The 26788-nt window shown below is 36.2% G+C and overlaps 1 protein-coding gene across 6 annotated transcripts in view; it reads left to right on the top strand.

Moving 5' to 3' along the window:
- Window positions 1-26788, top strand: part of LOC107159601 (contactin-associated protein-like 3) — a 235193-nt gene that overhangs the window by 123526 nt on the left and 84879 nt on the right. For all 6 annotated transcript variants that reach the window (XM_048796272.1, XM_048796267.1, XM_048796268.1 and 3 more), the window contains 2 exons: window positions 11011-11272; window positions 15327-15473. In XM_048796272.1, coding sequence (XP_048652229.1) covers window positions 11011-11272; window positions 15327-15473 — 409 coding nt within the window. The remainder of the gene's footprint in view (window positions 1-11010; window positions 11273-15326; window positions 15474-26788) is intronic.

Here is a 26788-nt window from a genome sequence, read left to right as displayed (position 1 = left end):
GGGTCTGGACCTCTGCGCTGCGTGGTGGAGATTCACTCGTCTAGGGCAAACTGTCACCTCCAAAAATCCTATCAATTCCCAGCCGGTCTCTCTTTAGTGGAATTTTGCTAGGAGTTTCTCAGCAGGTCGAATCTAAGCGTATCCATGCGTCTCTCTGACCCCGTTGTTGAGGAGGTACTGAAAGCTCTGCCTCCCCACTCGCCGCCATGTTGGATCCCCCCTTAAGAAATTCTTAAGTGTGCAATAACGTATTAACTATAGGCAGATCTCTAGAATTTATTTATCTTCCTTAACTGAAACTTACATGAGTTATGTGGCAAATCCCCATTTTCCTCTGCTCTTATTCCCTGGTAACTACCATTCTATTCTCTGCCTCTCTGAGTTTGACTGTTTTATATAACCCATTTAAGTGGAATCATGCAGTATATGTCCTTCTGCAAATGGCTTATTTCTCTTAGCATAATGTTCTCCTGGTTCATATATATATATATATATATATATATATATATTGCTGCATATGGCAGGATTCCTTTTAAAAGTTGAATAATATTCCACTTTGTGTGTGTTTTCTATATCCACTCATCCTCTGATGGATGTTTATATTGTTTCTACATTTGGGCTATTGTGAATAATGGTATAGTAAACATGGGAGTGAAAAATATTTTTGAGATCTTCATTTCAAATCTTTCAAATAAATACCCAGAAATGGGATTGCTGGATCATTTGGTAGTTGTAGTCTTCACCTTTCGAGGAACCTCCACTTGACTTTCCCTAGTGACTGCATCATTTTATATTCCCATCAACATACTGGTTTTGCTATTGAGTTTCTGGAGTTCCTTGTATGTTTTGGAAGTTAATCATTTGTCAGGTATACGGTGGGTAAACCTCTTCCTCCACAGGTTACCTTTTCACTCCTGGTTGTTTCCTTTGTTCTACAGTACTGTTTTTAGTTTGAGGTACTCCCACTTGTCTATTTTTGCTTATATTATTGTATTTCTAGTGTCATAACCAAGAAATAATTGCCAAGGCCATGTCATAAAGCTTTCCCCTGTTTTGTCTTATGGTTTTGCAGTTCTTGGTCTTACATTTACTGTGCCTTTAATCTATTTTGAGTAGAGTTTTGCTTATGGTGCCCAACAGAGTCCAATATACAGTTTTCCCCGCACCAATTATTGCAGAGACCATCCTTTCCCTGTGATATATTCTGGTCACTCTTGTGAAACATCGGTTGCCTGTATATGTGTGGATTTATTTTTGGTTTTTATTCTGTTTCTTATGTTGATATGTTTATCTTCATGCTCATACCATTATCTTTCAATTACTGTAACTTTAAAATATATATTGAAAACAAAATATATGATGTCTCCAGCTCTCTTCTTTTTTTCCTCAAGATTGCTTTGGCTATATAGGATCTTCTATGGTTCTATATGAAATTTAGGGCTATTTTCTATTTCAATAAAAAATGCCATAGGGATTTTGGTAATGAATGGATTGACTCTGTATATTACTTTGTATAGTATTGCCATTTTAACAGTACTATTGTACCATTCATGAACATGACATGTTTCTCTGTCTTATTTATTTTATCTTTGTTTTGGAGTTTTCTATATACTCCAAGTTTTCATGTTTTCTTACCTGCTTAGTTAAGTTTATCCTCAGTGTTTTATTCTTCTTGATGGTACTGTAAATGAGAGTGCTTTCTTAATTTCTCTGTTTGTCAGCTTTCTGTCACTGTGACAATATACTTGTGATTATCAATTTATAAGGAAGAAAGGTTTATTTTGGCTCATAGTTTCATAGGTTTCATTCTATGGTCACTGGACCATAGAGAGAACCAGGCTTGTAACACATGAGCCTTGAGGGAGCATTAGGACTCCAGCTTCTTCTTTTTGATCTCTTTGCTTCCTAGCTGCCATGAGGTGAATAGGCCTCCTTGGTCATATGCTTTCACCATGATATACTTTCTCACAATAGGCCCAAAGCAGCAGAGTCAAGCAACCCATAGTCTGAAATCTCTGAAACTGTGAGCCAAAATAAATCTTCCCTTCTTATGAGTTGATTGGTATTCTGTCACACTTAGTCAGAAGGCTGACTAACACAGAAACACAACAGATTTGTTTTTTTGTGTTGATATTTTTTATCCTACAACTTCATTACTTTTTCTCATTAATTATAGTTTTTTAAAATATTTTTATTATTGATGAGCCTTTCTTTCTTCCTTCCTTCCTTTCTTCCTTCCTTCCTTTCTTCCTTTCTTCCTTTCGTGCTGAGAATCCAGTGCCTCATACATGCTAGGCAAGTGCTCTACCATTGAGCCACAACCTCAGCCCTAATTACAATTTTTTAAATATTTAGTGTCTTTTCTAAGGTGTCACCTGCAAAAAGTGATAACTTTACCTCTTCCTTTCCAATTCAGGTGCTTTTTGTTTCTTTATCTTGCCTAATTGTTGACTCTGGTTTTTATTAAGATGTTGACTATAAATGGTAGGGCATTCTTGCTTTATTCTTCAAGGAAAAACTTTTATTTTTTTTTTTTTACCATTGTGCATATTAGCTGTAGGTTTTCTACATATGACTTTTATTATGTTGAGGTTATATCCTTCTATTCTTAATTGTTGGAGTTTTTAGCATGAAATGGTGTTGAATTTTCTCAAATGCCTTCTGTGCATCAATTGAAATAATCAAGTGATTTTTTAAATCCTTTGTTCTATTTATTTAGTCTATTACATTAATTGATTTTCATATATTGGCCCACCCTTACATCCCAAGAGTAAATCCCACTTAGTCATAATGTGTTATTCCTTTAATCATGTTGTTGAATTCAGTTCTCTTATATTTTGTTGTATATTTTTTTTCTGTGTTCATCAGAAGTATTATTTTGTGGTTTTGCTTTGTAAATCATCTATAATTTTGGTTGTAGGGGCATTGCTGGTCTCTGCATGAGTTTGGAAATGTTCTCTTCTATGTTTTTAAAAGAGTTTGAGAAGAATTGGCTTCAATTCTTTAAATATTTCTTTGGTGGGATATTTTAATCATTATTTCAGGATTCTTACTATTCTAGTTACAGATCTATTGAGATTGCCTCTTTCTTCATCACTTGTTATTTTTTAAAAAATATTTATTTTTTAGTTGTACACAATGCCTTTATTTTTATTTGTTTTTATGTAGTGCTGAGGATCGAACCCAGGGCCTCACGTGTGCTAGGCGAGTGCTCTACCACTGAGCCACAACCCCAGCCCCTCATCACTTGTTATTAATAGGTTATACCTTTGTGGAAATTTATGCATTTCTTCTATGTCATTAAATTTGTTGGCATTTAATTGATCTTACAGTCTCTTAGTATCCTTTTAATTTGTGTGTTATCAGTTATAATGCCTTTTCTTTCATATCTGGTCTTATTTATTTCAGTTTTCCCTTTTATCTCGTGTAACTAAAACTGTGTGAATTTTCTCAATTTTTTTTTTCAAAAATCCAACTAAATTTCATTAATTTTTCTATTCTTTACTTCATTGATTTATCTTCTAACCTTTATAATTTCGTTTCTTTGATGAGGTGGGTGGGCTTTGTTTCTTTGCGTAGTTCTTTGAGTTATAAAGTTTGGTTTTTGTTTTATATCTTCCTTCATTTTCAGAGTGGGCATGAATTATCATGTTCTATTCCATAAATTGTGACATGGAGTGTTCTCATGTTCATTTGTCTCGTGGTATTTTCTAATTCCTTTTTCTTTCTTTCTTTTTTTTTAAAAAAAAATGTAGTTGTAGATAGACAGCATGCCTTTACTTTATTTGTTTATCTTTATGTGGTGCTGAGGATTGAACTCAGTCAGTGCCTCACACATGCTAGGCAAGTGCTCTGTCACTGAGCTACAGTCCCAGCCCTAATTCCTTTTTCAATGTATGCTTTGATGCACTGAATTATTCCAGAGACCTTTTATTACCAGGAGTGGCAGCACATGTTTTTAATTCTAATTCCTGAGGAGACTGAGGCAGGAGGATCAGAAGATCAAGGTCTGCTTGGGAAATTTAGCAAGATTTCCCAAAATAAAAATAAAATTGGGGAAAAAAAAAAGAAACAGTGGGGACGTAGCTTAGTGGTAAAGTGCATGCCTGCATGCCTTACATATATGGTGCCCTGGATTGAGACCCCAATACCAAAAACAAACAAACGAACAAATAGAAAAAGGCATAGTGTTTAATTTTTACACATTTGTGAATTTTCCAGTTTTCCTTCACCTGTTGAATTCCAGTTTATTCCATAGTGATCAGAAAAGAACTTTTTAATGAGTTTAGTCTTAAATTTGTTATGACTTGTTTTGTGACCTAGTATGTGATCTATCCTAGAGAAAGTTTCATATGTGTTTGAGAAGAATGTGTATTCTGCTATTGAGTAGAATTTGCTGTGTATACAGTTTGGTCTACATTGTTGTTCAAATATACTGTTTCTTTTTTGATTTTCTGTGGTGATGGTTCTATCCAGTTTTGGAAGTTGGGCATTGAAATATCCTACTATATTGAATTGCTTCAGTTGTGTCAATGTTTGCTTTATATATTTAGGTTCTCTGATGTTAGTACATTTATTTTTATAATTATCGTATCTTACTGGTGAATGGACACTTTTATTATTCTTTGATGTTATTCAAGTTTTATCTCTGGTAATACCTTTTGACTCAAAATTTATTTTGGTTGATATATATTTAGCCACCTATGCTGTATTTTGGTTATAACTTGCATGGAATATTTTGTTGCATTACTTAACTCAGACTGTATCTGTTCTTATTTGTAAACCTGAGTTTACAAATAAATATTGTAGAAACACATATTTGGATCTTGATTTTTCATCTGTTCAATCACTCTTGTGTCTTTTGGTTGAGGAATTTAATTTATTCATAGTAAAGCAATCATTAATGATGGAGGTGAATATTTTTGCTTATAGCATTTCTAACACTAAATGTGTGTGGTATCTTTCCTTCTGATGCCAAATTTATGTTACCTTTTCTAACACCAGTTCTCCAATTCTTGGACACCAGCTGTGTGTCCTACAATTCAGAGCAGTTCTGGTACTTGGTACTCCAAATTAGTGTCATACTCCATACTCTTAAGGAATCAGTCTTACAAGACTGTCCTTTCTTAAAATGACTTTTGCAAGTACCCTGTCTCTGGGTTACCCATACTTTTGTCAAAGTTGCCTAAAAGTCATCACAGTTCCCCCAGTTCAGGTTCACTAATCTGCAAGAATAGCTCACAAAACTCTGGAGAACACTTTACTTGCTATCACTAGTTTATTTTAAAAGTTACTCACTAATAAGCAGCCAGATGAGGTACTTAGGATAAATTATGGAAGAGTTCTAAACATAAGAGCTTTTGACATCATGGTTTAGGACACACTACATTCCTGACATTCCTGACACATGGATACTTGCATGTTCTCCAAACCCTTTGTTTAGTGATTTTTATGGATTTTTAAAAAATATTTATTTTTTAATTGAAGTTAGACACAATACCTTTATTTAATTTATTTATTTTTATGTGGTGGTGAGGATCGAACCCAGGGCCTCGCATATGCTAGGCGAGCACTCTACCGCTGAGCCACAACCCCAGCTCCTTTTAGGATGTTTTTTGACATTGATAGATAGAGTAAGCCAATAGCTCTTGGACTAATTTCAACCTTCATCTTTTCTTGCCTTCCTGGACCTCAAGTTATGCAGTGGAAATTTCCATGCCTCTAATGATTCCTTGGTCTTCCTGGCAACTAGCTCCTATCTTGCAGGTACATAGGAGTAGCACTCAGTTAGCAGACTTCTCTTGAGCGTACAGAAGGCATTTAGAGCTCAAGGATTATAGGAGCTATATATCAGGAACCATACCAAATGTTTAATTTTTATTGTATCACAGAAAGAGATTACTAGCATTTTGTTAAAGGTTTGCTACCTATCTTATATGTCTTTTGTCCTTGTTTTCCTTTTATACTGTCTTCCTTTTTTTAAATTTTTTTTATGGTGAGATGCTTTGATTTCTTTATTTTCCATACCTTCATTGTGATTACAATTAGAATTAACTAAAATATTGTATAGTTATAACAGTTACTAGTCAGCTAATCAACCTCAATTGCATATAAAAACTACATTATTAATTTTCTCCATAGACTTTATATTATTAATATAAAAATTTACATCATTTTGCATTGTGTAATCATGAACATATTTTATATAATTGTTTTAAAAATTTTTGTCTTTAACTTTTATACTAGAATTGAAAAAGCAATTTCCACAGTACTGTTACAATGTTACATTATTCTGTACTTATTTATGTACTTACCTTTAGCAGCAAGTTTTATACTTCCATATGCATTGATGGTGCTTCTTAGCTTTTTTTTTTTCAACTTGAAGAATTCTCTTTTTTAACGTTTCTTGTAAGACTGATCTTGTAATAATAGACTTTTTCAGGTTTGTTTGGGTATATCTTTATGTCTCTTCGATTTTAAAGGACAGTTTTACCAAGTATTGTATTCTTGGTTGGCAGTTTTTACCTTTCTGCATTTTGAAATATTCCACTGCCTTTCAAAGTTTCTGCTGAAAAACCCAGTGACTGTCTTGGGCAAGTTCTCTTCTATGTGACGTGTCCCTTTTCATTGGCTGATCTCACAATTCTCTCTGTGTCTGACTTTTCACAATTTGATTGTAATGTCTCTCACTATGGAATTGTTTTGTTCCTCTTATTTGGATTTCCTAAATGTAGATATTCCTTTTTTTTTTTTCCAAATTTCAGAAGTTTTTTTCCATTATTTTTTTTGAGTAAGTTTTTGTCTTTGTCTTTTCTTTCTTGGACATTCATAATTGTAAATATTGGTTTATTCAATGGCGTCCTATAAGCCACCGAGATTTTTCTTTATTCTTTTTCACTTTTTTTTCCTATTATGCCATTGACTGGCTTATATCAAATGACCTGTCTTCAAATCCAGTGATTCTTCTGCTTGATCTAATATGATGTTTTGATGTAGATTGAATTTTTCTATTGAATTTTTTCATTTCAGTTACTGTTTTCTTTCAGGTCAAGAGTTCTTTTGGCTCATATGAATCTTTGCTAAAATTTCATTTTGTTCATGCATTTGTCTCCCAAGTTCATTTTGAACACTGCCAGGAAATTCATATGTTATGTGTCGGTAAAATTGGGGTCTTGGAGTTTTATCTTGTTCCTTTTGGACAGGCATGTTTTCCTAATTGTTCATTTTCCTTGTCTCTTAGTGTCAGTACCTGCACATTAGAACAAACAACCATCTTTTCCAGTCTTCATGAACAAGATTTGTATACAACAAGACCCTCAGTAGGAAGCCCTGCCAGGGACCTTTCAAACTCTCTGTATATGTGTCTTTGCTGGATTTGTTTGCGTAAACTGCCAGTTAGGAGATTTGCCTGTTTCTTTTATCTTTTCTTTTTATCTTTCTTTCTTTAATTCACAATCTTTTGATGCTTCTATTTTCTGTCTGTGGTATCACTAGTTTTCTGATGCAGCAGCACACCAGGACTCCTTTGAGTTCTCAGAGGCACACAGACATCTAGATTATACCAGGTCTCGTGAATGCTCTGAAAATGGTAAGACTGAAGCCAGTTCTGATATTTGGCATATGTTTCTTTCTCCTCTCTTCTTCCCAGAGATAAGCCAGACTCTGGGATTCTCAATGATTATTTTGTGCTGACCAGGAGAAGGGCTCTGGCAGATGACTGCATAGTAGTCCAACCTTTGCCTTTATTCTCAGTGGCCCGCATGCATCTAGAATATGCTGGGTCCCGTCAGTGCTCTTAGACAGGTGAGATAAAGTCAGTCCCTTATACAGCCTCTGAAAATTTTGGAACATTGCATACTTGACCAGCTCTTTCCTTCCAAAGAGAAGCTGAGATTTTGTGATTTCTTTACCCACTTTATCATACAATGAAGACAGGTTATGATAATTACTTACATGATAGTCTAATCTGCCACCTTTTCCCCAATAGCTAACAGGTATCTAAAAAATGTGCCAGGTCCAATCAGTGCTCCAGGAGAAACAAGATATAAGCCAGTCTCTCTGGGAGCCCCTGAAAAAGTTGGAAACTTACACATACAGTCCAATCCTTTTTCTCTTCAGGAACTGGAATTTGGTAGTTTTTAACCTTCTTCTTTTTCTGCTCTACTGAAGTTGAGAGTCTATAGCAGGTGCTTGCTTGCTCGTCCAAGCTGCCACCTTTGTTCTCAATGTCTCCTAGATTTCCACAGCATGCCAGCTTCTAACTTGCTTCAAGATAGGTGAGAAGGAACCAGTCTGTTGGGCAGAAGCCTATCCCTGGAAAATTTGGAATGTTGTACACAAAATCCATCTCTTTCCTTCCCCATGAAGAACCTGGGATTTGGGGGTTTCAGCAGTGCACTCTGTGCTGAGCCCTGGGGAGGTACCATAAGGAGTACCTGCTTGATAGATATCTTCCGTACTGCTCTTTTTGTTCTCATCCAGGGTCCCTTCTTTTCAGGGTTCAGATTCAGGTAAGAAGTAAACCAGTCCCTTGGGAAACCCTCAGGAAAGTCAGAAAATTGGACTTGGATGTACAGATCAGACCCTTCCTTCCTCCCTGGGAAGAAGCTAAATGCTGCAGGTTCCTAGCGGTCTTTTGGCACTGTGTTGGGAAAGGGATTATGTTGTGAGGGTTTTATGGATTTTGCTGCCAGCTTCAATGTAGTTAGCTTCATGCTTCTCTCGTGAGAAATCTGGTTTTTGATTTTTCACAAAGGGAGTCTATCTCTGTGTCTTTGCATCTTTGTGTCTTGGGGAGGCAGGAAGGAAAGGCCAGAACTTCCCATACCATTTCTCTGAGGTCACCTCCCAGTTTTTCTTTCTGCTTAGCTTTTTTTGCTTTCCTTCTGCCTTCTCCCAGCAGAGCTGCATTTCCTCCCAACACTGTCATGTTACTGGGCTAGTTTACCTGCCTTATTGCATCCAGCATGATCAAATCCCAGGTAGATCTGTCACAGGCTCATATTCACACACATGTTTATTAATACTTACCAATCTGAATTTGGCAGTATTTACAAATATGTTTCTCTGCATATTTTGACTCAGTAACACATTTTGGGAAATTTTCTTGAGTTACAAGATATAGTTCCATTTTATAATGGTTATGTAATATTCCATTATGAAACTGCTTCATTATTTTCTTCTTTTTCCTATTGAGGGTAGTTATCTTATTTCTACTTTTTCCCACTACAAATATTTGCACATGTTTTCAGATATTGAGGCTTTTATTTTGATGGGATAAAGTTTCTAGAGTAGAATTTCATAGCCAAAAGATTTCTCATAGTTTTAAGTTTGAATAAATGTCACATTGCTTTCCTCATATTGTAAGAATATAATTTACCCACAGAATGTGACAGTGCTTACCAATCATGTCCCAGCCAGCCATGTGTGTTAAGCACCATTTAGACTTTGCCAGCTCAGTGGAGTGAAGGAATGTCTCTTTCCTAGTTCATGCTTATCTGACTATTGGCAAATTAATCTTTGGGCATATTTATTGTCCATTTGGATTAGCTTTTCTGATCATTGTTCATTTTTATTTTTTAAGTTTTTTTTACATTTTCTTCTCAGAGGATTATATTTGATAGATAACCTTACTTTTCAGATTTATCAATTTTCCATTTAATATTTTAGGATACACTGAGTGTATATATATATATATATATATATATATATATATATAGTATGTGTGTATTTATTTATTTATGGTCAATATACCTGTGTATTTCTTCATAGCATTGGAGTGTTCTATCTTTGGTATGCTTCTAAAATGACAGAATCTATATAGTCTCATGGATTTTATTGCAAAATTTTAAATTAGATATCTTTATTTAAAGTCTTTGGTTAACTGAAATGTATTCTTTATGTGATATAAGATATAGACACATTTTTATATTATACCTCTGGATACCCATTTGTTCCTGTGCTGCTTGCTAATACAACTTTCTCCACAATGAGTTGAATCGTAATCTTCAGAACATACTAACTGTGCATATGTTCTCTTTTTGTGGCTTAATTATTCTGTACATTAGTTTGTCTAATTGTCTATACCAGTGCCACATTGACTAAATCTGGTGATTTGGTAGTATGTTTTGGTATCTGGTAAGTTTTATCTAACTGTTTTTCTTTGAATGATACATTTTGGAGAGGAAGGGCAATTTTGAGACATGTATTCTTCCATGTGAAATTTGTGAAAATATATGTAATTCCAGGGGAAAAACTCTTCTTGTTTTTATTTTATTTGAATTAAATTTTTTATTCTGAAACACTCTGAATAAAAATAAATTTGGTCCTTAGAACAAGAGAGATAATCCAGAGATTAAAAACCCCCTCTAAAACATAAATACATGAAACAAAAGCATCTTATAAGACAGATCATACCTCAGCTGGAGCAACTAAGTGGCAATGTGGCCTAAGGGTCTGTGAATGCTTCTGAGAGGAGGCCAGCATGCCTCTTGGGACATCTGACCTATCAACTTTTTCTCAAGATAAATAGAAGCACATGTCCTACGTGAGATGTAGAACCTGTGGTCGGAGTGACCCCATTATTAGCATATTTATAGAATCAGTACAAGAAAGGAACAGTTCTTGGAGTAGGTGATCCTCAATGCCATCTTCCCATTGGGTAAGGTTATCTGGACAACTCAGGGAAGGAAAGTTGACTCATCTATTATCCCAGTTCAGCATAGGGATGGAGTGAATGTGGCTTGAGACTCTCTTATAGATGCGGAAGAAACAGGGAGGATGGAATTTTCCTAAGATTCAGACTGAGGAATAGGTTCAGTTATAACAGTGCCTTGATTTGAAGGACCTATCTCGGAAATATCATGGATTTTTGATGGGATAGCCTAATTTTTAAAGTCTGAATGTGTTAGAAGATGTATCAGAAGCTTTAAATCTTGGAAAGTAAATTGTTAATGTATTGCAAGTGCCACCACCACACCTTCCTAATATCCTCCTTTACTGTATTCACAGGGAAATGTGTCCTTCTCGTGTTCACATCCTCAAACTGTCCCTGTGACTTTTCTGAGCTCAAGGAGTTATTTGGCTCTGCCTCACCCCACTGGAGAGAACTCAATAGCTGTCACTTTCCAATTTCGAACATGGAACCGAGCGGGGCTGTTGCTGAAAAGTCAGTTTCTACACTGGTCAGGGGCTCTTGTCCTTGTTCTTAGTGATGGAAAACTCAAGCTGAGCCTCTGCCCACCTGGCCAGCCAGTGAGAGCCGTCATAGCAGGTGAGACATCACAGTGCCTTTGTATAGCCATCAACATCCTTACCCATAAGCCTGAGAGCAGTCATTTTTGAATGAATAAAAAATTGAAACAATGAGATATTCATAATCTCAGTAGAACTAACTACAGATTCTATTTTCCTTTTTAAATGGGAAACTCTACGTTGCTCATGGGTGAGTCAATGTGACATAAGTCTGTTTACATGAAAGTATAGTTGTTACAGAGTTTAAAATGTGACTTTTATTATCTTAATTTGAGGGTTGGCAATCAGAGGTAAACTTGAAACACTAGAAAACATTAGCCTGATCCTAGATAGTCTTGAGAAAATGGTTGGATCTCTTTTAAGTGTCTTTCACACCCACACACTCTCTGATTATCAAAATACAGTCTGGGACTTAGAATAGTTTGACATAATATTTTTCAACTTTACAGTGGTGAAAAACCCATATTCATTTCGTAGAAATCATGCTTTGAACTTATAATTTTGACCTCCCTTGCCAGTCAGGTATATGGCAGATGCTCTCTCAGTGCTGGCAGCAGCAGCCAGCCATGTTACCTAGGGAGTCTTGTTATCACAGAGGCCAACAACCAACACTGTGCAGTGTTCTGTGAGGCCAGTGGGTTTTTTGGATACAGGCATTTGATAAATTAAATGAGATATTCAACACTTTATTGTAAAAATGGGTTTTATCTTATTTTTTTCAAGTATAAGCTAAAGTATGTTCTTAGCATGCTTAACATAGGCCAGTGTAAGTTATGATGTTTTGTAGGTTAATTAGGTTTGTTAAAAGAATTTTTGGCTGTGATATTTTCAACTTAAGATGGGTTTATTGGGAGGTAATTCCATAGTAATTTGAGGAGTGTCTATAATTTAAGTTATATTTTTTCCCCTTCTGTCAGAGCAGCTACCTTGGGTAGAGGCTACATGTTTTGGAGTAAAACTCCTATAACTTGTAGAGAATATCATCTTTGAACATTAGGGACCATTTTGCATATGAGAATTAATGATGGTTTAAACTCAGCTGGAGCTGAGAATATGTCACTCCATGAATGTTGAATATGGAAGGGATATTTTGCTTAGGGTCTGAAAAGCTGGGAGTGAAAATAAAATTTTTCTTTCTTTTTATAAACCAAAAATTATTGACCACCAGCATACTGAATTTCCTTGTGAGCTGAACTGAGAGCATTAATTCAGTTAGTGACCCGAATCCTGGTTTGTTTAGCATTACAATCTGTATGCAATAGTAGCTGGAACTGTTTATATTTTTTACATGGAGATATAGGTTACCCCCATATGTATATATGTATACACACAATACACACACGCACACATTAATTGAACTTTTTTTTTGTTAGCCAGAACCCTTTTTCTTTTCTTTTCTTTTCTTTCTTTTTTTTTTTTTTTTCTGTGTGTGGGGTGTCAGAGACTGTGAACCCAGGGCCTTGCACATACCATACCACAATTTTTAAGTTAGAATCGTTACATGGAAAGACCACAAGAGCGTCCCCCCCCCCGTCCCCCCCGATTTTGGTTTGTTCTCCTAGTTCTAGGATTATGGAATTTCTTTCAGAATTCTGTTTCAGAGTTAATTTCATCAAATATGTTTTAGCATCTTAGCAAAATCCTCTATCTTCTTGTTTACAGATGTTCTCACTTTCTAGAGCAGGATCTATGACTTTTGGGGTCATGTTAGAAACATGACCTACATAAGAGAATTATGAGTCCCCAAAACCAAGTCACTAGTGGGAGATCAAGCAGAAGGAAAAAGCTGGTTTCTAGAGCATTTGCAGGAGTTGGATTTATGTGCTCATTTGGGCAAGGAATACTAAAATATAATAATTATATGTAAGACTGAACTTCAGCAGGAAGAAAGACCACATTTTATTTGGAGATTACATCTCCACTGGGCTACAAAATGACTTTTGATTCCTGCAGGTTGATTTTTATCCTTAAAAAGCTGTGACTAGTCTGTACCTTTATAATTTATTAGATACATTAGTTAACTATGGGACCTCCCTCAGGTGATAAGATTAGACTCAAGCAGGTTTCGTAGCATCCTAGAAATCAAGCATTCACTAATTTGTTGTTTTTAAGTGAATTAAACTTTTTCTCTGGGATCTTCTTATTTCTACAAGACAATTCCTAAAGATCTCAATTAATCACTCTTCCCTTCAGGGAAGTGTGCATCTGCCCCCTGAAGTAACCTCTTGTCCATTAATGTCAGACTTGGTCAAGTGACACATTTTGGTAAATGGATTCTAAGTGGAAGTGACATTGACACATTGCAGTAGGAGCTTTAAGAGCCATAGCAAAACTCTGCCAAGTATTTTCTTCTCTAAGCCATGAAGAACTGCAGGCCATGCATTCATACTTGGTCTTAGGTGAAAAGATCATGTGCCACAGAATGGATGAAGATCTGCTGCTTGGAACCACAGACAGATGAACCTTAGTTTGTTAGTCACTGACACATGGGTTGATTGCTGCCACAAAATACTCTAGTGGAAGCTAATAAAAATTGCACTGGGCAATGTCCTGGGATGCTTGCTGTTCACTGATTCATCTCCCACATGCCAGTGTGAATTTTCGTCATAAAGCCTTGTAATGGAGCCAGCAGGAGATAATTCCATCATGCTCAGTTGGTTGCCAGTCCATGACTCCACCACCCTCTGTTCCATCATCTTAAAGAAGATTAGATAGTTCATTTTAGGATGCAAGAGACTGCTTGAGCAAGAACTAATATTTGTATTTAAAAAATAAAACTATAGTTATAGGTGAATATACTGTAGCAAATTTGGAAAAGAGAAAATGTAAAAATGACATAAAATGAAAACATAGTTTTCTCATCCAAATATGTAATTTTTAAGAATACTTCTGCCAGCTGCCAGATGTGGTAGCCCAGGCCTGTAATCCCAGAAGCTTGGGAGGCTGAGGAAGGAGGATTGCAATTTCAAAGCCATCCTCGGTAACTTATCAAGGCTGTAAGCAACTTAACAAGAATCTGTCTCAAAATAAAATATTTTTAAAAAAGGGCTGGGGATGTTGCTCTGTGGTTCAGTGCCCCCAGGTTCAATCTCTGGTAACAACAAAAAAAGAATATATCTGCCAACTTTTTTTGCATGTTTATATAAAACTTAAACACATCCACATATACCACATACATTTTAATGTAATGCTTTTTTAGCTTTACATTTTATTTTTATGAATATCTGTGCATAATTAGTGCCTAAATTAGTATTTTTGTGAATGTTTGATTTGTTTATTATACCTGAGCATATCATTTTGTTTAAATTGTCTACTAAGATTATAAAAATTAACAATACATGCATGTAAGAAACATTTTTAATTTGAAATCTTGGATAATATCTGTACTTCTCAATAGCTAAAGATATTATTTAACTAGATGAGACTAAAATATGCCCTGTGTTCTGTCATTGGAAATGTTTTCTCATCACAGGATAGTTCAAGGTCAGTTGTGGAAAATGTATTCCACAAAAGCCCTAGATAGAAGAAAGTACTCCTGTCTCCTGGTGTAGAATGCAGGACTGTCTGCTCTGTGTGTTTATCCCTTTTATTCTGATTTCTTTTTCTCCCCCTTCCCCCATACTTATCTGACTTAAAGAGTGATGAGAAAGTGAAAAACAGTGCTGGCAATGGGTATATAAACCATAATATTCCCAAATGAACAGAATAATTTTTGTTAGAACATAATAAGAACCAGACAAACCAGTCCATAACCGGCCAACCAGAGACAAAGTCTCCCTCGAATCCCTAACCCAACTCAACAAGCCGCTGTCCAAGCTGACATGGACAATCCCTTCCTCTTGAGCAGGCTACAGGCTCACCTAATCACCTTCTCAGGATCTCCTACCAAAGCTCAAATCATTCCTCAGCCTTTCCCTGTCTCCCTTTGAGATCTCACACAGAAAAACAACCCAGGGCACTTGAGGTGGGATGTGGTGGTCTTTGACAAGCAGACTTGCCATTGTCTGCATCTGCTGTTTTCAGGCACTGGTCCTGTACTGGGGTCCCTTATAACCCACTTTGTTTACCTCCAGGTGATGGATTAAATGATGGTCAGTGGCATTCTGTGTCCTTATCTGCTAATGGGAATCATTTGAGCCTGAAGGTGGACAATGATGTATCCTCTGCTGCCCATTCCCTGCGTGGGCAGAGTCATTCTGCTAATACCTATTATTTTGGGGGTAAGTAAAAGGCACAGGATATATTAATCAAACCTTCTTTGTGTCTTCCACATTCCAAGGTGACTGGTATTGCTAAATGAAAACTGATATTTTAGAATGATTTTTCTCTTTCAGTGATAGTCAGTTGGGAATTTTGATGGACAAAGACAATAAATTGTAGCCTAAAATGCAAGTCTACTCATTGATCTTATTTAAATGTGCACTAATGTGATTGATTTTAAATAGAGCTTCCTCTTGGGAGTTGTTCTCAACTACAGCTGCACGTGGCAATCTACTGGAAAGCTTCAAAAATGCTGGTGCAGGGCTGGGGTCATGCCACAGTGGTAGAGCACTTGCCTAGCATGTGTGAGGCACTGGGTTCCATTCTCAGCACCACATACAAATAAATAAAATAATAGGTCCATCAACAACTAAAAAAACATGCTGGTGCTGAGTTAACTAATCTTGTGTCCTGAGCCACAGGTTTTTTAAATGCCCTTCAGGTGATTTTAATGTGAAGACAATGTGGAGCATCCTTGTTGTCTATTTCTAACCCTTATCACAAGGAATTTCCCTAATCCCCAAAGGCTGTTACAACCTTTCGTTTTGATTTCATTTGTCAACATTATTACTGCATAGTTGCTTTATTATGACTGCTGGCTCCTCCTCTCCCTGGAATGTTTCTTCAGCAACACCTGAAAGCTTGCTGGAAATGCTGACTCATTGCGCCTCACCTTCTGCATCATGATCTGCATGTGACCAAGATCCCAGGTGGTCTTCAGTACTTTAGAGTTTAAGAAGCCATCTATATGGAAGGGCACTATTATGTACAATAGAGCAAGATATTGTCTATTAATTTTTCTACTCTTGTTTAGCAATGCATTTTACCAAGACAACACCAGGCCATATCCTCTGGGCTCCAGTAAATGGAGCATTTGCTTGCTGGATGGGTCTTCGATTTAGTTCATCCAGGATCCCTTCAGCCAGCAAGATAGTGCCTCTGAGGGTAATGAATCTCTATCCCTGGGGTAGTCAAGTGAAAAATTTTTGCCACTAGATGCTTGGACCTGTCAATAGTAAGAGTTATGTCTAACCTTGGCTTAATGCCTTTCTTGATATTATTCCTGTTTTGCATTTTATAGTTGTTCCTTTCTAAAATAAGATTGGAATCATGATGGAGATAGCTTTCCAGCCCAAAAAGAAAATATAAAACCCTCTCTAAGAATTGACAATGGAAACACAAACCATGAATCCAATTGTTTAATCTTTCAAGTTTCCTAGAGCAACCATGACTGCAAGAGGTAAAATAGTGTCAACACCCTTAAACATTGGACTGTGTACTTTTCTTGTTTGCTAAATATGGTACATTTCTGATCCTGAGAGGGTTTTACAAGATGTTTGCTATTTATGAAAGATTTTATAGCTCTGCAGAGAAACAAATTCCTTCAATACCAAAATGAGAATTTATACAAGAACTATAATTCAAAGGGTAAAAGATTCTGAAGCACTAAAAGGGATAGGAAACAAAATCCTGGCTGTATTGTTTAATGATACAAAATAAAGTACACTGGAGAAAAATGCTTTCAGATCACAGAATCATCTTTCATATTTTAACACATATTCAGAATATGCAATGCACAGAGCCATGAGCATAAGTACTTTCCATAAATATTTACACACTGATGTGATATGAATTGTTACTGGGAAATAGACCACATTCACACATTTATACAGCATTACTAATATTTCTTAAAAGGCTATAGAATGCAACATTATAGTATTTTTGAAGCTTCTCTTACTTCCTTCAAACTCATCTCCCAGGGAGTTATTATCTTGCACTTCGTAGGTTTATCATCTATGTAAGTAATTTTAAGTAGTATTTTATTTTGTGCTGGTCCACTTTTAACTTAATACATAGGGTAAGACTGTGCATTCTTCCATGACTTCCTTTTATTCTTCTTCATTACTTTCTGAGATCCAGCCATGTATATGTGAATTGGCAAACTTAATTAATTTTTACTGCTGCATGGTTTTCAATGAATATTTTATCATAGTTTACTTATCTATTCCACTGTCTCTTTTTACTATTGATACATGTTTTGATTGTTTCCATATTTACTATTTTTTAAAAAAATTATTAATAATTCTTGTACAGTTGCTAAGAATCATCTTACCAGTGATTTTAAAAATTTTCTTTATGTACCATATTATGGTGCTCAATTGTAGAGTTAGTTCAGTGAAGCAGAAGTGACATACTGCAGTTTAAGTGACATGTACTGGTTGTTAAGTTGCATTCATTAGAACTCACATAAGTTATGCACACAGACCTAGCTTTTGGTTCCTCCAATATATTCGACAGGACCCTAGAGATCTGGAGTTAAAACAGGCCTTTCTTGTGCATTTTCATAAAATTTTATTGTTAGACACAAAAAATTTCTTGCTAATATAGTTTCCAATGAGAATCTATTTCCCTAAGATGAGCGAAATTACAGATTATAAACATCCTAACAGGGAGGGGAGCTTGATAACTTTTCTTCATTATGACTTAACAGTTTTTCTGTTATAATTGCAAATTGGCACTTAGTTGCAAAAATATTTTCAGAATTTGCGATCCCAGCACTTTATTCCTAAGAAATGTATAAATATAGAGTGACCTCCATATGCATGGCTGTAAATAACCAGCTAATTCCCACAGTACAATTTTAGACACTAATTCAGACTTAGTCCTCTATAGATATTATGCCAATGTAAATGTATCTTTTTTTTCCCCTGAAGAAAAAATATATAATATTTAGCAAACTGAAGTACTGCTTTCATCAGGTAAAAACACACATGCAAATAAATACTCAAACATATCAGTTTGCTCATTTTTTTTAGATTAAAAAGGTATCTATTATTTGTACTCCCAGGAAACCCAGTAGAGAAAATGTAGGATGAATAGATATGGAGTTCTGGCTTTTAGTAGATATATTATACTCAGAACTTTAATGCATGGGTGTTCCAGGTTTGTTCTGGGGCCACTCAGCTTCATCTTGAGAGGAACTCCACCCTGACAACCCCAGAATTAGGGTTATTTTAGGCAATCACAAGAGTAGTTGGTGTCAGTGTTTCTGTTCATTTAATTCTCTTTTTAATTAGTGTCCATTGGTGCCAGAATATGTTTGACACTGAATAAGGAAATTTACTTCACCCAGTTCACACACTGTCACAACAACTGGGCTAATAAAGTGTTCCTGGGTCCACTAAGTGGAAGTCAGTTAATGACATTGATTCTTCAAAGAAATCAATATCCTGTGATCTGAGACACTATACAACCAGTTCTCTTCCCCTTTATTTCCTAATGTAAGCTTAACCCCTTATTCCCAATTATGTTATAGCTATAGTCAACCAAATTTTGTGATAGTACTTCACCCTAAAAGCATATATGTGTGCCTTGCTATTATAGTTAGGGTGACAATAAATTTATTGTCCAAACCAGGACACTTTAGAGAATGAGAGGGATGATATGAGTAATTATGAAAGGACAGCAACATAAACCAAGACCTTCTGGTGGCATGGAACTATTTGCTATGTTATCTGCTATATTTTGGTCTGGATGTCTCAGTATGCAGCTTTCTTCTTGTGAGAGAGATTCACCTACTCAACAGTGTTTTAGTCAACTTTGTGTTGCTGTGACTAAAAGACCTTGCCAGAATAACTTAAAGGAGGAAAAAGTTTTATTCTGGCTCCTGGTTTCGGAGGTTCAGTCATGGTCAACTGACTCCATACCTCTGGACCCAAGTTGAGGCAGAACCTCATAGTAGAAAGCCATGACAGAGGAAAGCAGCTCACAGTAGTCAGGAAACAGAGAGCTGTACTTACTAGGGACAAAATATAAACCCCAAAGTCATGCCCCCGGTGACCTACTTCCTCTAACCAACATCCTACCTGCCTACAGTTACCACCTAGTTGGTCCATATTAGTGGATGAATCCATTAATTAGGTTGTAACTCTCTATCATTTCACTTAGAACATTCTTATATTGTCTCACAGATGAGTGTTTGGGGCCACCTCATATCAAAACCATAACAAATAGCAGTATTTTTTATTTCTCACATTAGAACTCTTATTTAATTATCTTTTTCTCAGCCTAAGGATGTGTGTGTGTGTGTGAAGTGTTCTTCAAATAGCTGTTTCTCCATAGCATATTGTATTTTTGGTGCCTGCTATTGGGGGTGACTAAAAGTTAAAAATTCCCTGCTACAGGATCTTTGTACTATTAATTAACAGATTTTTTACCACAGAGTTGGGAATACTAAATTATGTTCAAAGGTGCCAAACCCACCATGTGTGAAACATGAGGGGACCACTCTGTAACAAAGTCTCACTCTGCTGACCTCTTTCTGGTACAGTGGCATAAAGTATCAGGTCCTCTTGTGTTCCTCACAGGAACTTAATCATGATGACGTTCCTCAATAGTGAAAGATACATTTTATTATTTGTACAGTAAGCATCCACTTCCCTATTTACACCTTTAATCTCAAATGAGGTGCCTAATGAAGAAACCTCCACCATTTTACCTTTTGTATGGGCTTGGGAGAAACCTTCTGCATGAAGAAATGGAACATTCCTGGCTTTTGCTGGCTTTGAATCTCAATTTCCCTTCCTTTTCTACTTCTCTCTCTGTTGTGACTAGTGAGCCATGTACCTAGTGGCTTGACCTTCTTCTTCTTTAAAATTCTACATTAAGAAATGTTTATTGTAATTATTGGACGTGGTTTAATTTTATTCCTAAAAGAAAAATATACCACATTTTATTTTGGAATAGTTTGAGGTCTATGATCTATATAAAAGGGAAATAAGCAGAAAAGAAATACTAGTGATTCTTTTTTATAATTTTGATTTGTTATATATGTCAACATAATACATTACAATTCATATTACACATATAAAGCACAATTTTTCATATCTCTTGTTGTACACAAAGTAGAGTCACATTCTTCTTGTCTTCTTACATGTACTTAGGGATAATGATGACCATCACATTCCACCATCTTTCTTACCCCCATGCTCCCTCCCTTCCCTTTTCCCCTTTTCCCTATTTAGAGTTTATTTAATCCTCCCATCCATCTCCTCCCCCACCCCCAGAGCATATTATGGATCAGCATCCTTAAATCAGAGGAATCATTCAGCATTTGGTTTTGGGATATTGGCTAATTTCACTTAGCATCATATTCTGCAGCTTCATCCATTTACCTGCAAAAGCCATGATTTTATTCTCTTTTAATGCTGAATAATGTTAGTGATTATGCAAAAATATTTGACTTAATATTGCCATTGCCTATGAAGTTCCCATCAAAATTCTAAAGATGTTCTTCATAAAAATAGAAAAAGCAGTCATGAAATTCATCTGAAAAAAATAAGAGTCCCAGAATAGCCAAAACAATCCTCAGTAAGAAAAGTAAGGCAGGAGGCACCACAATATCAGACCTTAAATTATACTTCAGAGCTACAGTAACAAAAATGACATGGTATTGGCACCAAAAGAGATATAAACACCAATGGTACAGAATAGAAGATACAGAGACAAACCCACATAAATACAGTTATCTCATACTACACAAGGGCTCCATAAACATAAACTGGAGAAAAGATAGCCTCTTCAACAAATGGTGTTGGGAAAACTGGAAATCCATATGTAACAAAATGAAATTAGGTCCCTATCTCTCACCATATACAAAACTCAAAGTGGATCAAGGACCTAGGCATTATACCAGAGACCTTGTGCCTTTTAGAAGAAAAAGTAGAAAAAGAAAAATTCTCCATCATGTCATCTTAGGAAGTGACTTCCTCAACAAGATTCCTAAAAGTACAAGAAGTAAAATCAAGAATCAACAAATGGGATGGAATTTATTAAAAAGCTTCTTCACAGCAAAAGAAACAATCAAGAATATGAGGAGAGAACCTACAGAATGGGAGAAAATCTTTGCTACTTGCATCTTAGAGTTAATCTCCAGGATATATAAATAATTCAAAAAACTTAGCTCCAAAAACAAACAAGAAACCACACGAATAACCTAATAAATAAATGGGCAAATGAACTGAACTGACACTTCTCAAAAGAGGTCCAAATGGCTAACAAATATATGAAAAACTGTCCAATATCTCTAGCAATTAGATAAATACATATTAAAATTACTGACATAATCTCACTCAAGTCAAAATGTCAGTCATCAAGATTACAAATAACAATAAAAGTTGGCAAGGATGGGGGAAACAATATACTCATAAATTGCTTGCTGGTGGCACTGCAAATTGGTGCAACCACTCTGGAAAGTAGTATGGAGATTACTCAAAAAACTTGGAATGGAACCACCATTTGACCCCAGTTAAATCATCATACTACAGTGACGCAGATACATCAATGTTTATAGCAGGTTAATTCACAATAGTTAAGCTGTGGAACCAACCTAGGCATATATATACTCCATTAGTATATATACAATGGAGTATTACTCATCCATAAAGAAGAATGACTTTATGACATCAGCAAGGAAGTGGATAGATCTGGAAACTATCATGCTACGTGAAATAAGCCTGTTCCAAGAGATGTTTTCTCTGATATGTGGAAGCTAACTCAAATAAGGGGAGAGGGGAAAAATAGAAATTCAGTTGATTATACAAAGGAGAATGAAGGAAAGGGGATAGGGATAAGAAAAGGACAGACAGTGGAAATAATCCAAAATATTTTTCCTTTGTCTTTACATTAATAACCATAGTCAATCCCAGCATCATGTACATCCATAAAAATGGGGAACTAATTAGAATAAGATATATTCCATGCTTGTATATTTATATCAAAATTAATTCTACTATCTGTATAACTAAAAATAAGCAATAAAGAAATGTTTCTATTACTTCTCCTAATGCTCCTAATAAGTTACTCTAAGTAGAAGACACCTCTATACTGATATATCAAGTTTCTTCCAAATGCATCCAACCCTTCAGAAATTCTTTTACAAATTAAAATAAATGCATTGAAAAAAAATAAAATAAATGCATTGGCACATAAAATAAGCATAAAGAAAGGCTTTGGAGTTTAATGAATATTTTTGATGTAACATTAAATTTGAAATATCAAAGTTTTTTTGAGGTTAATTTAAGATTACATGTTGCCTGTCAATTGTTTTAAACCAGATGCAGGTCTTGGCTTGTTTTCAATTATATTTGTCAAGATGCACAGCATTTTTGAAAGTCTCAGCCAATGTGAGAAAAGTGAAAATCAACCATGTGCATTTTATGAAAATCCTTAGGTAGAAAGCCAGCACATATTGTGCTGGAATAAGAAGAGGCTGAATTTTAATATACTGTTCTTTGAAAATGCACCAGTGATCTGAAGACAAAAGAACAAATAGAAACGAAAGAAAAACTACCTGTGTATAGTGGTTAAAATCTTTACTTCATAAAATTATTTGCCCAATTTGATTTTAAAGATCAAATAGTGATTGCAGATAGGGTGGCTCTGCTGGGCAATGTGTTCTCAGGGTACCCACTGGGGACCAGGTCACTCCCCTGGGGACTCCTAGGCCAGACCTGGCTTCTTCAAGCAGCGCCTGGCACTCTGAAAAACTCTAACAATTCTTGGTGGATGAGTTGGAGTCATCATTCAAGGCTTGCTTTATTTCTCTTGTGAGTCAGGATTATGTCAGTGGCACCATCAGGAAGCAACTTGAACTGGTATTGTCTAGTGTATCCATAAATTTCTGGATATCGTGAGACAGACAGGATGTTTTTTCCCCACATAAAAGATTGCGGTTTTTTATTTTCTAGAAACTAGAGCAAGTAATCACAGAGGATGTCTCAAAACTAAAGAATGAAATGCAGCTGAAAGACACAGTGCAGAAGCCCTTCACAGAGCTAAGGCACGGACTATAGCAGGTGCTGGAGGACATCTATGTGTGACACAAAAAGCCCCCTCTTGGCTCCTTGGTCTACCTAGAGCAGGTGTCTGGCAGTATCTCTGTGCTCCAGGTACCCAAGGCACCCTGTGCGGATATCTCTCTGTGTGAGCAAATGTTCCTCTGTGTGGGCATGGCATTTTAGAAGACTGCCGAAGAATGAGTTGGTGTCAGTTTTGTTTCCACCTAAAAATTTCCCCCTATTTTTATGAACTGTTAATTACTTGAGTACTTTATAAAACGCCTATAACTTGGTGAACAAATATTATGGGGAGCCACTCCAGAAAGCACTCTAAGTTCGAATTTCAAATCAAAAGAGAGCCTTATTTACCTGACCAGGGACTGTCATGCACAGTAGAGACTCAAGCTCTGTGAGAGGAAAGCAGCTTCCTGATCCATCTAAGGAGAATATAAACACAAAAACCATAACTCAGTGGCTTGCTTATCATCATGTAAGCTAGCCAAATGCAGAAATTAAAATATTAATAAGTGGGCCTTTGGGCTCCAGGCAGTACTGGAATTTTCCAGTCAGCAAGCAAGCGGTAAAAAGAATCTTAAAAAAAAAAGCATTAGCTTTGCAGTTCAGTTGACCACAGTCCCGGGTTCAAGCAGGTGCTAGACAGTCACATCCTGAATTTGGACAGGGGTTGGTGGGGTGACAATCTCAAAGTCATGTAGACCCACAAGGGCATTCAAACCAAGGATGTAGCTCACCAAGACCACCACTGCATCCTGAGTAGGGTACAATTTGTGGGGTACAAGGTACAGAAAAATAAATTTTTAAATAAGAAAACAGCTTTAGTTTCTATTTCCTAAAAATGGGTTCATGCAGTTCTCTCTTCATAGGAACAGTAACAAAGAAACTAAGATGGAATTTCTATAGTCACTTTTTTTTTTACTCAAATGACTACAGTGACCCTATTCCCATAATCCCAGTAAGGCGGGAATTATTGCAAGTGACTAATGAGTCTCTACTAGAGCAATTGTTTTACACAGTACTACTAACTTATTTGATGCCTACTTAAAACTATAGTTATCTTATGGCCCACACACACATTTTCACCTGTCATTTTACTAATATCTATAAACCCTATGTCTTTTATCCTATGCAAGGCTATAAGATCAAGTTGCTATGTTAATCTAACCTTATCTATATTAACCTACTTGCTTTTATTTATTTATAACTATACTGACACACTGACTTATCCTCTGACATAAATCCTATGTTTTATAGTTACATGATTTTTGTACTATTACTTAGGCTTATTCCTGATGAATTTATGTCTTACTATTGCTTATCTATGTTATCTTACCTTATTCCTGTAGTCTTTATGTCTGTTACTTATTGATTATCTATTCTATCTTGCCTTATACCTGTAACCTATATCTATGACTTATTGATTATATTGATCAGTTCACTCCGTAACACCAAATGAGGGTTTGTAGCAAAGTTTAGAGTATTAGTGTGATGACGTAGTTTTTTTTTTTTTTTTTTAAGAGAGAGAGAGAGAGAGAATTTTTTTTAATATTTATTTTTTAGTTTTTCGGCGGACACAACATTTTTGTATGTGGTGCTGAGGATCGAACCCGGGCAGCACGCATGCCAGGCGAGTGCGCTACCGCTTGAGCCACATCCCCAGTCCAACATAGTTTCTTAAGGCTTCTTGCTTGTTTCATAAAAAGTTTCCATTATTATGTGTCTTAATCTTTTTGTCTCCAGCTTTTAGTTGGTTATGTTCAGAGGGGAAAAAATATCAAAGTAGTCTGAGAATCAGGGGAGGAGTTTGATTGTAGGCCTTTTTTGATAGAATAATATGTAAATTTGCTGTTTCAAGACTTTGTATCAAGAAGAACAGTTATTATGGTTTAGATGTGTTGTTCCCCCAAAAGCGCATGTGTAAGACAATGCAAGAAAGTTCAGAGGAGAAATGATTGGGTTGTAAGGGTCTTAACTCAATCAGTAAATTAATCCCCTGTTAGGGATTAATTGAATGGTAACTGAAATGTTAGGGTGTGACTGGAGGAGGTGAGAATTGGGGCATGGTTGGGAGTATATATTTGTATCTGGCCAGTGGAGTCATTCTTTTTTTACTTTGTAATCATCATGTGAGCCACTTCCCTCTGTCACACTTTTCCACCATGATGTTGTCTTAACTTAAGCCCCAAGGAATGGAGCCAGCCTTCTATGGACTAAAACCTCTGAAACTGTGAGCCCTCAAATAAACTTTTTCTCCTCTACACTTGTTCTGGTTGGATCATTTAATCACAGCAGTTGAAAAGCTGACTAAAACAGCAATCTAATGTAATATTTGTAAGGATTCCAGAGCATTATAGAGTGCACATTATAGAGTGCACATATTCTGTAAATGGGTCACAAAAGGGTTAAAATATGCTAAGTTAGTGTCGTAGTGTTATAGTAGATCCTTAATTTGATGCTTCTTTTTATTTTAGTAAATTTATGTTTTGTGTGGTGTTTACTGCTTTTGAGGGGAGCTGTATTAGGACATGATTTGCTGGATGCCTTTTAGTAATGAACCAGTGTGAATAACAAAGCAGACCCTGTCTCCCTAGTGTGACAGCTGGGACACCAGTGAAGCACCAGGGGTCAAAGCTCACTCTGATTCTTATACTTTTGAGTTTTGTTTTGTTTGTTTGTGTTATTGTTTTAATTTTTGGAGAAGAGACAGTTTACATGAAGGAATATTCTTGCCCATGGATTTGATGCCAGGTATCTAGAGCCTTGGGATTCCGGGTGACCTGCATAGTGATCCTCAGCTATGTGACCTCCACAGAGTGCACAGAGTGTCTCCACTGGGGAAGGTACTTTCCCTTTCATTGAAGGAAGTGTTCCTTTCTCTGTTTTATACATCTCTTATTAGACTGCATCCCTTTACCCAGTATAAACACTCTGCTTTCTTTTGAATAGTAGGTCTGTGGGTCAGTGGCTTGGTTCATTTTGTTCTCTCCAGCCTTGAAGATTCTTCCCCAACATGCGCAGACATCCACTCATGTTCCTGGTCTGGCCTGGATGCCATCTGATTCATGAAGGCTCCAAATACCCTTCCCATTTTATCCCAGGGCACAGGACTTTTTATTCCTCCCATTGTCCTTCCTTTTTTCTCCTTTATGGGTTAGTGAATCCTATCTAATTCTGTACCCCTTGCTACATTGTATGCCCATAGAAATTGGGAATTATTCCCTTGAAGATATAAGACCATATATTTTATATGATACTTTGTTCTCACTTCAAGTATGATACTTTTTACTCATTTTGTTCCAGTGCTTTGTGGATGATATTTGGCATGTGGACCTATAACCTATAATTTCCTTCCTAAGACCAGCTGATTCCCTCAGTTAGAACTTATAGGTTAAAGTGGGGTGCATGTAGGTTACAGTGGG

The sequence above is a fragment of the Marmota marmota genome, unplaced genomic scaffold, assembly GCF_001458135.2.
Source record: "Marmota marmota marmota unplaced genomic scaffold, marMar, whole genome shotgun sequence".
Lineage (NCBI taxonomy): Eukaryota > Metazoa > Chordata > Mammalia > Rodentia > Sciuridae > Marmota > Marmota marmota.
The sequence above is the reverse complement of the archived record's forward strand: the minus strand, read 5'-3'. Positions and strand labels throughout refer to the sequence as shown.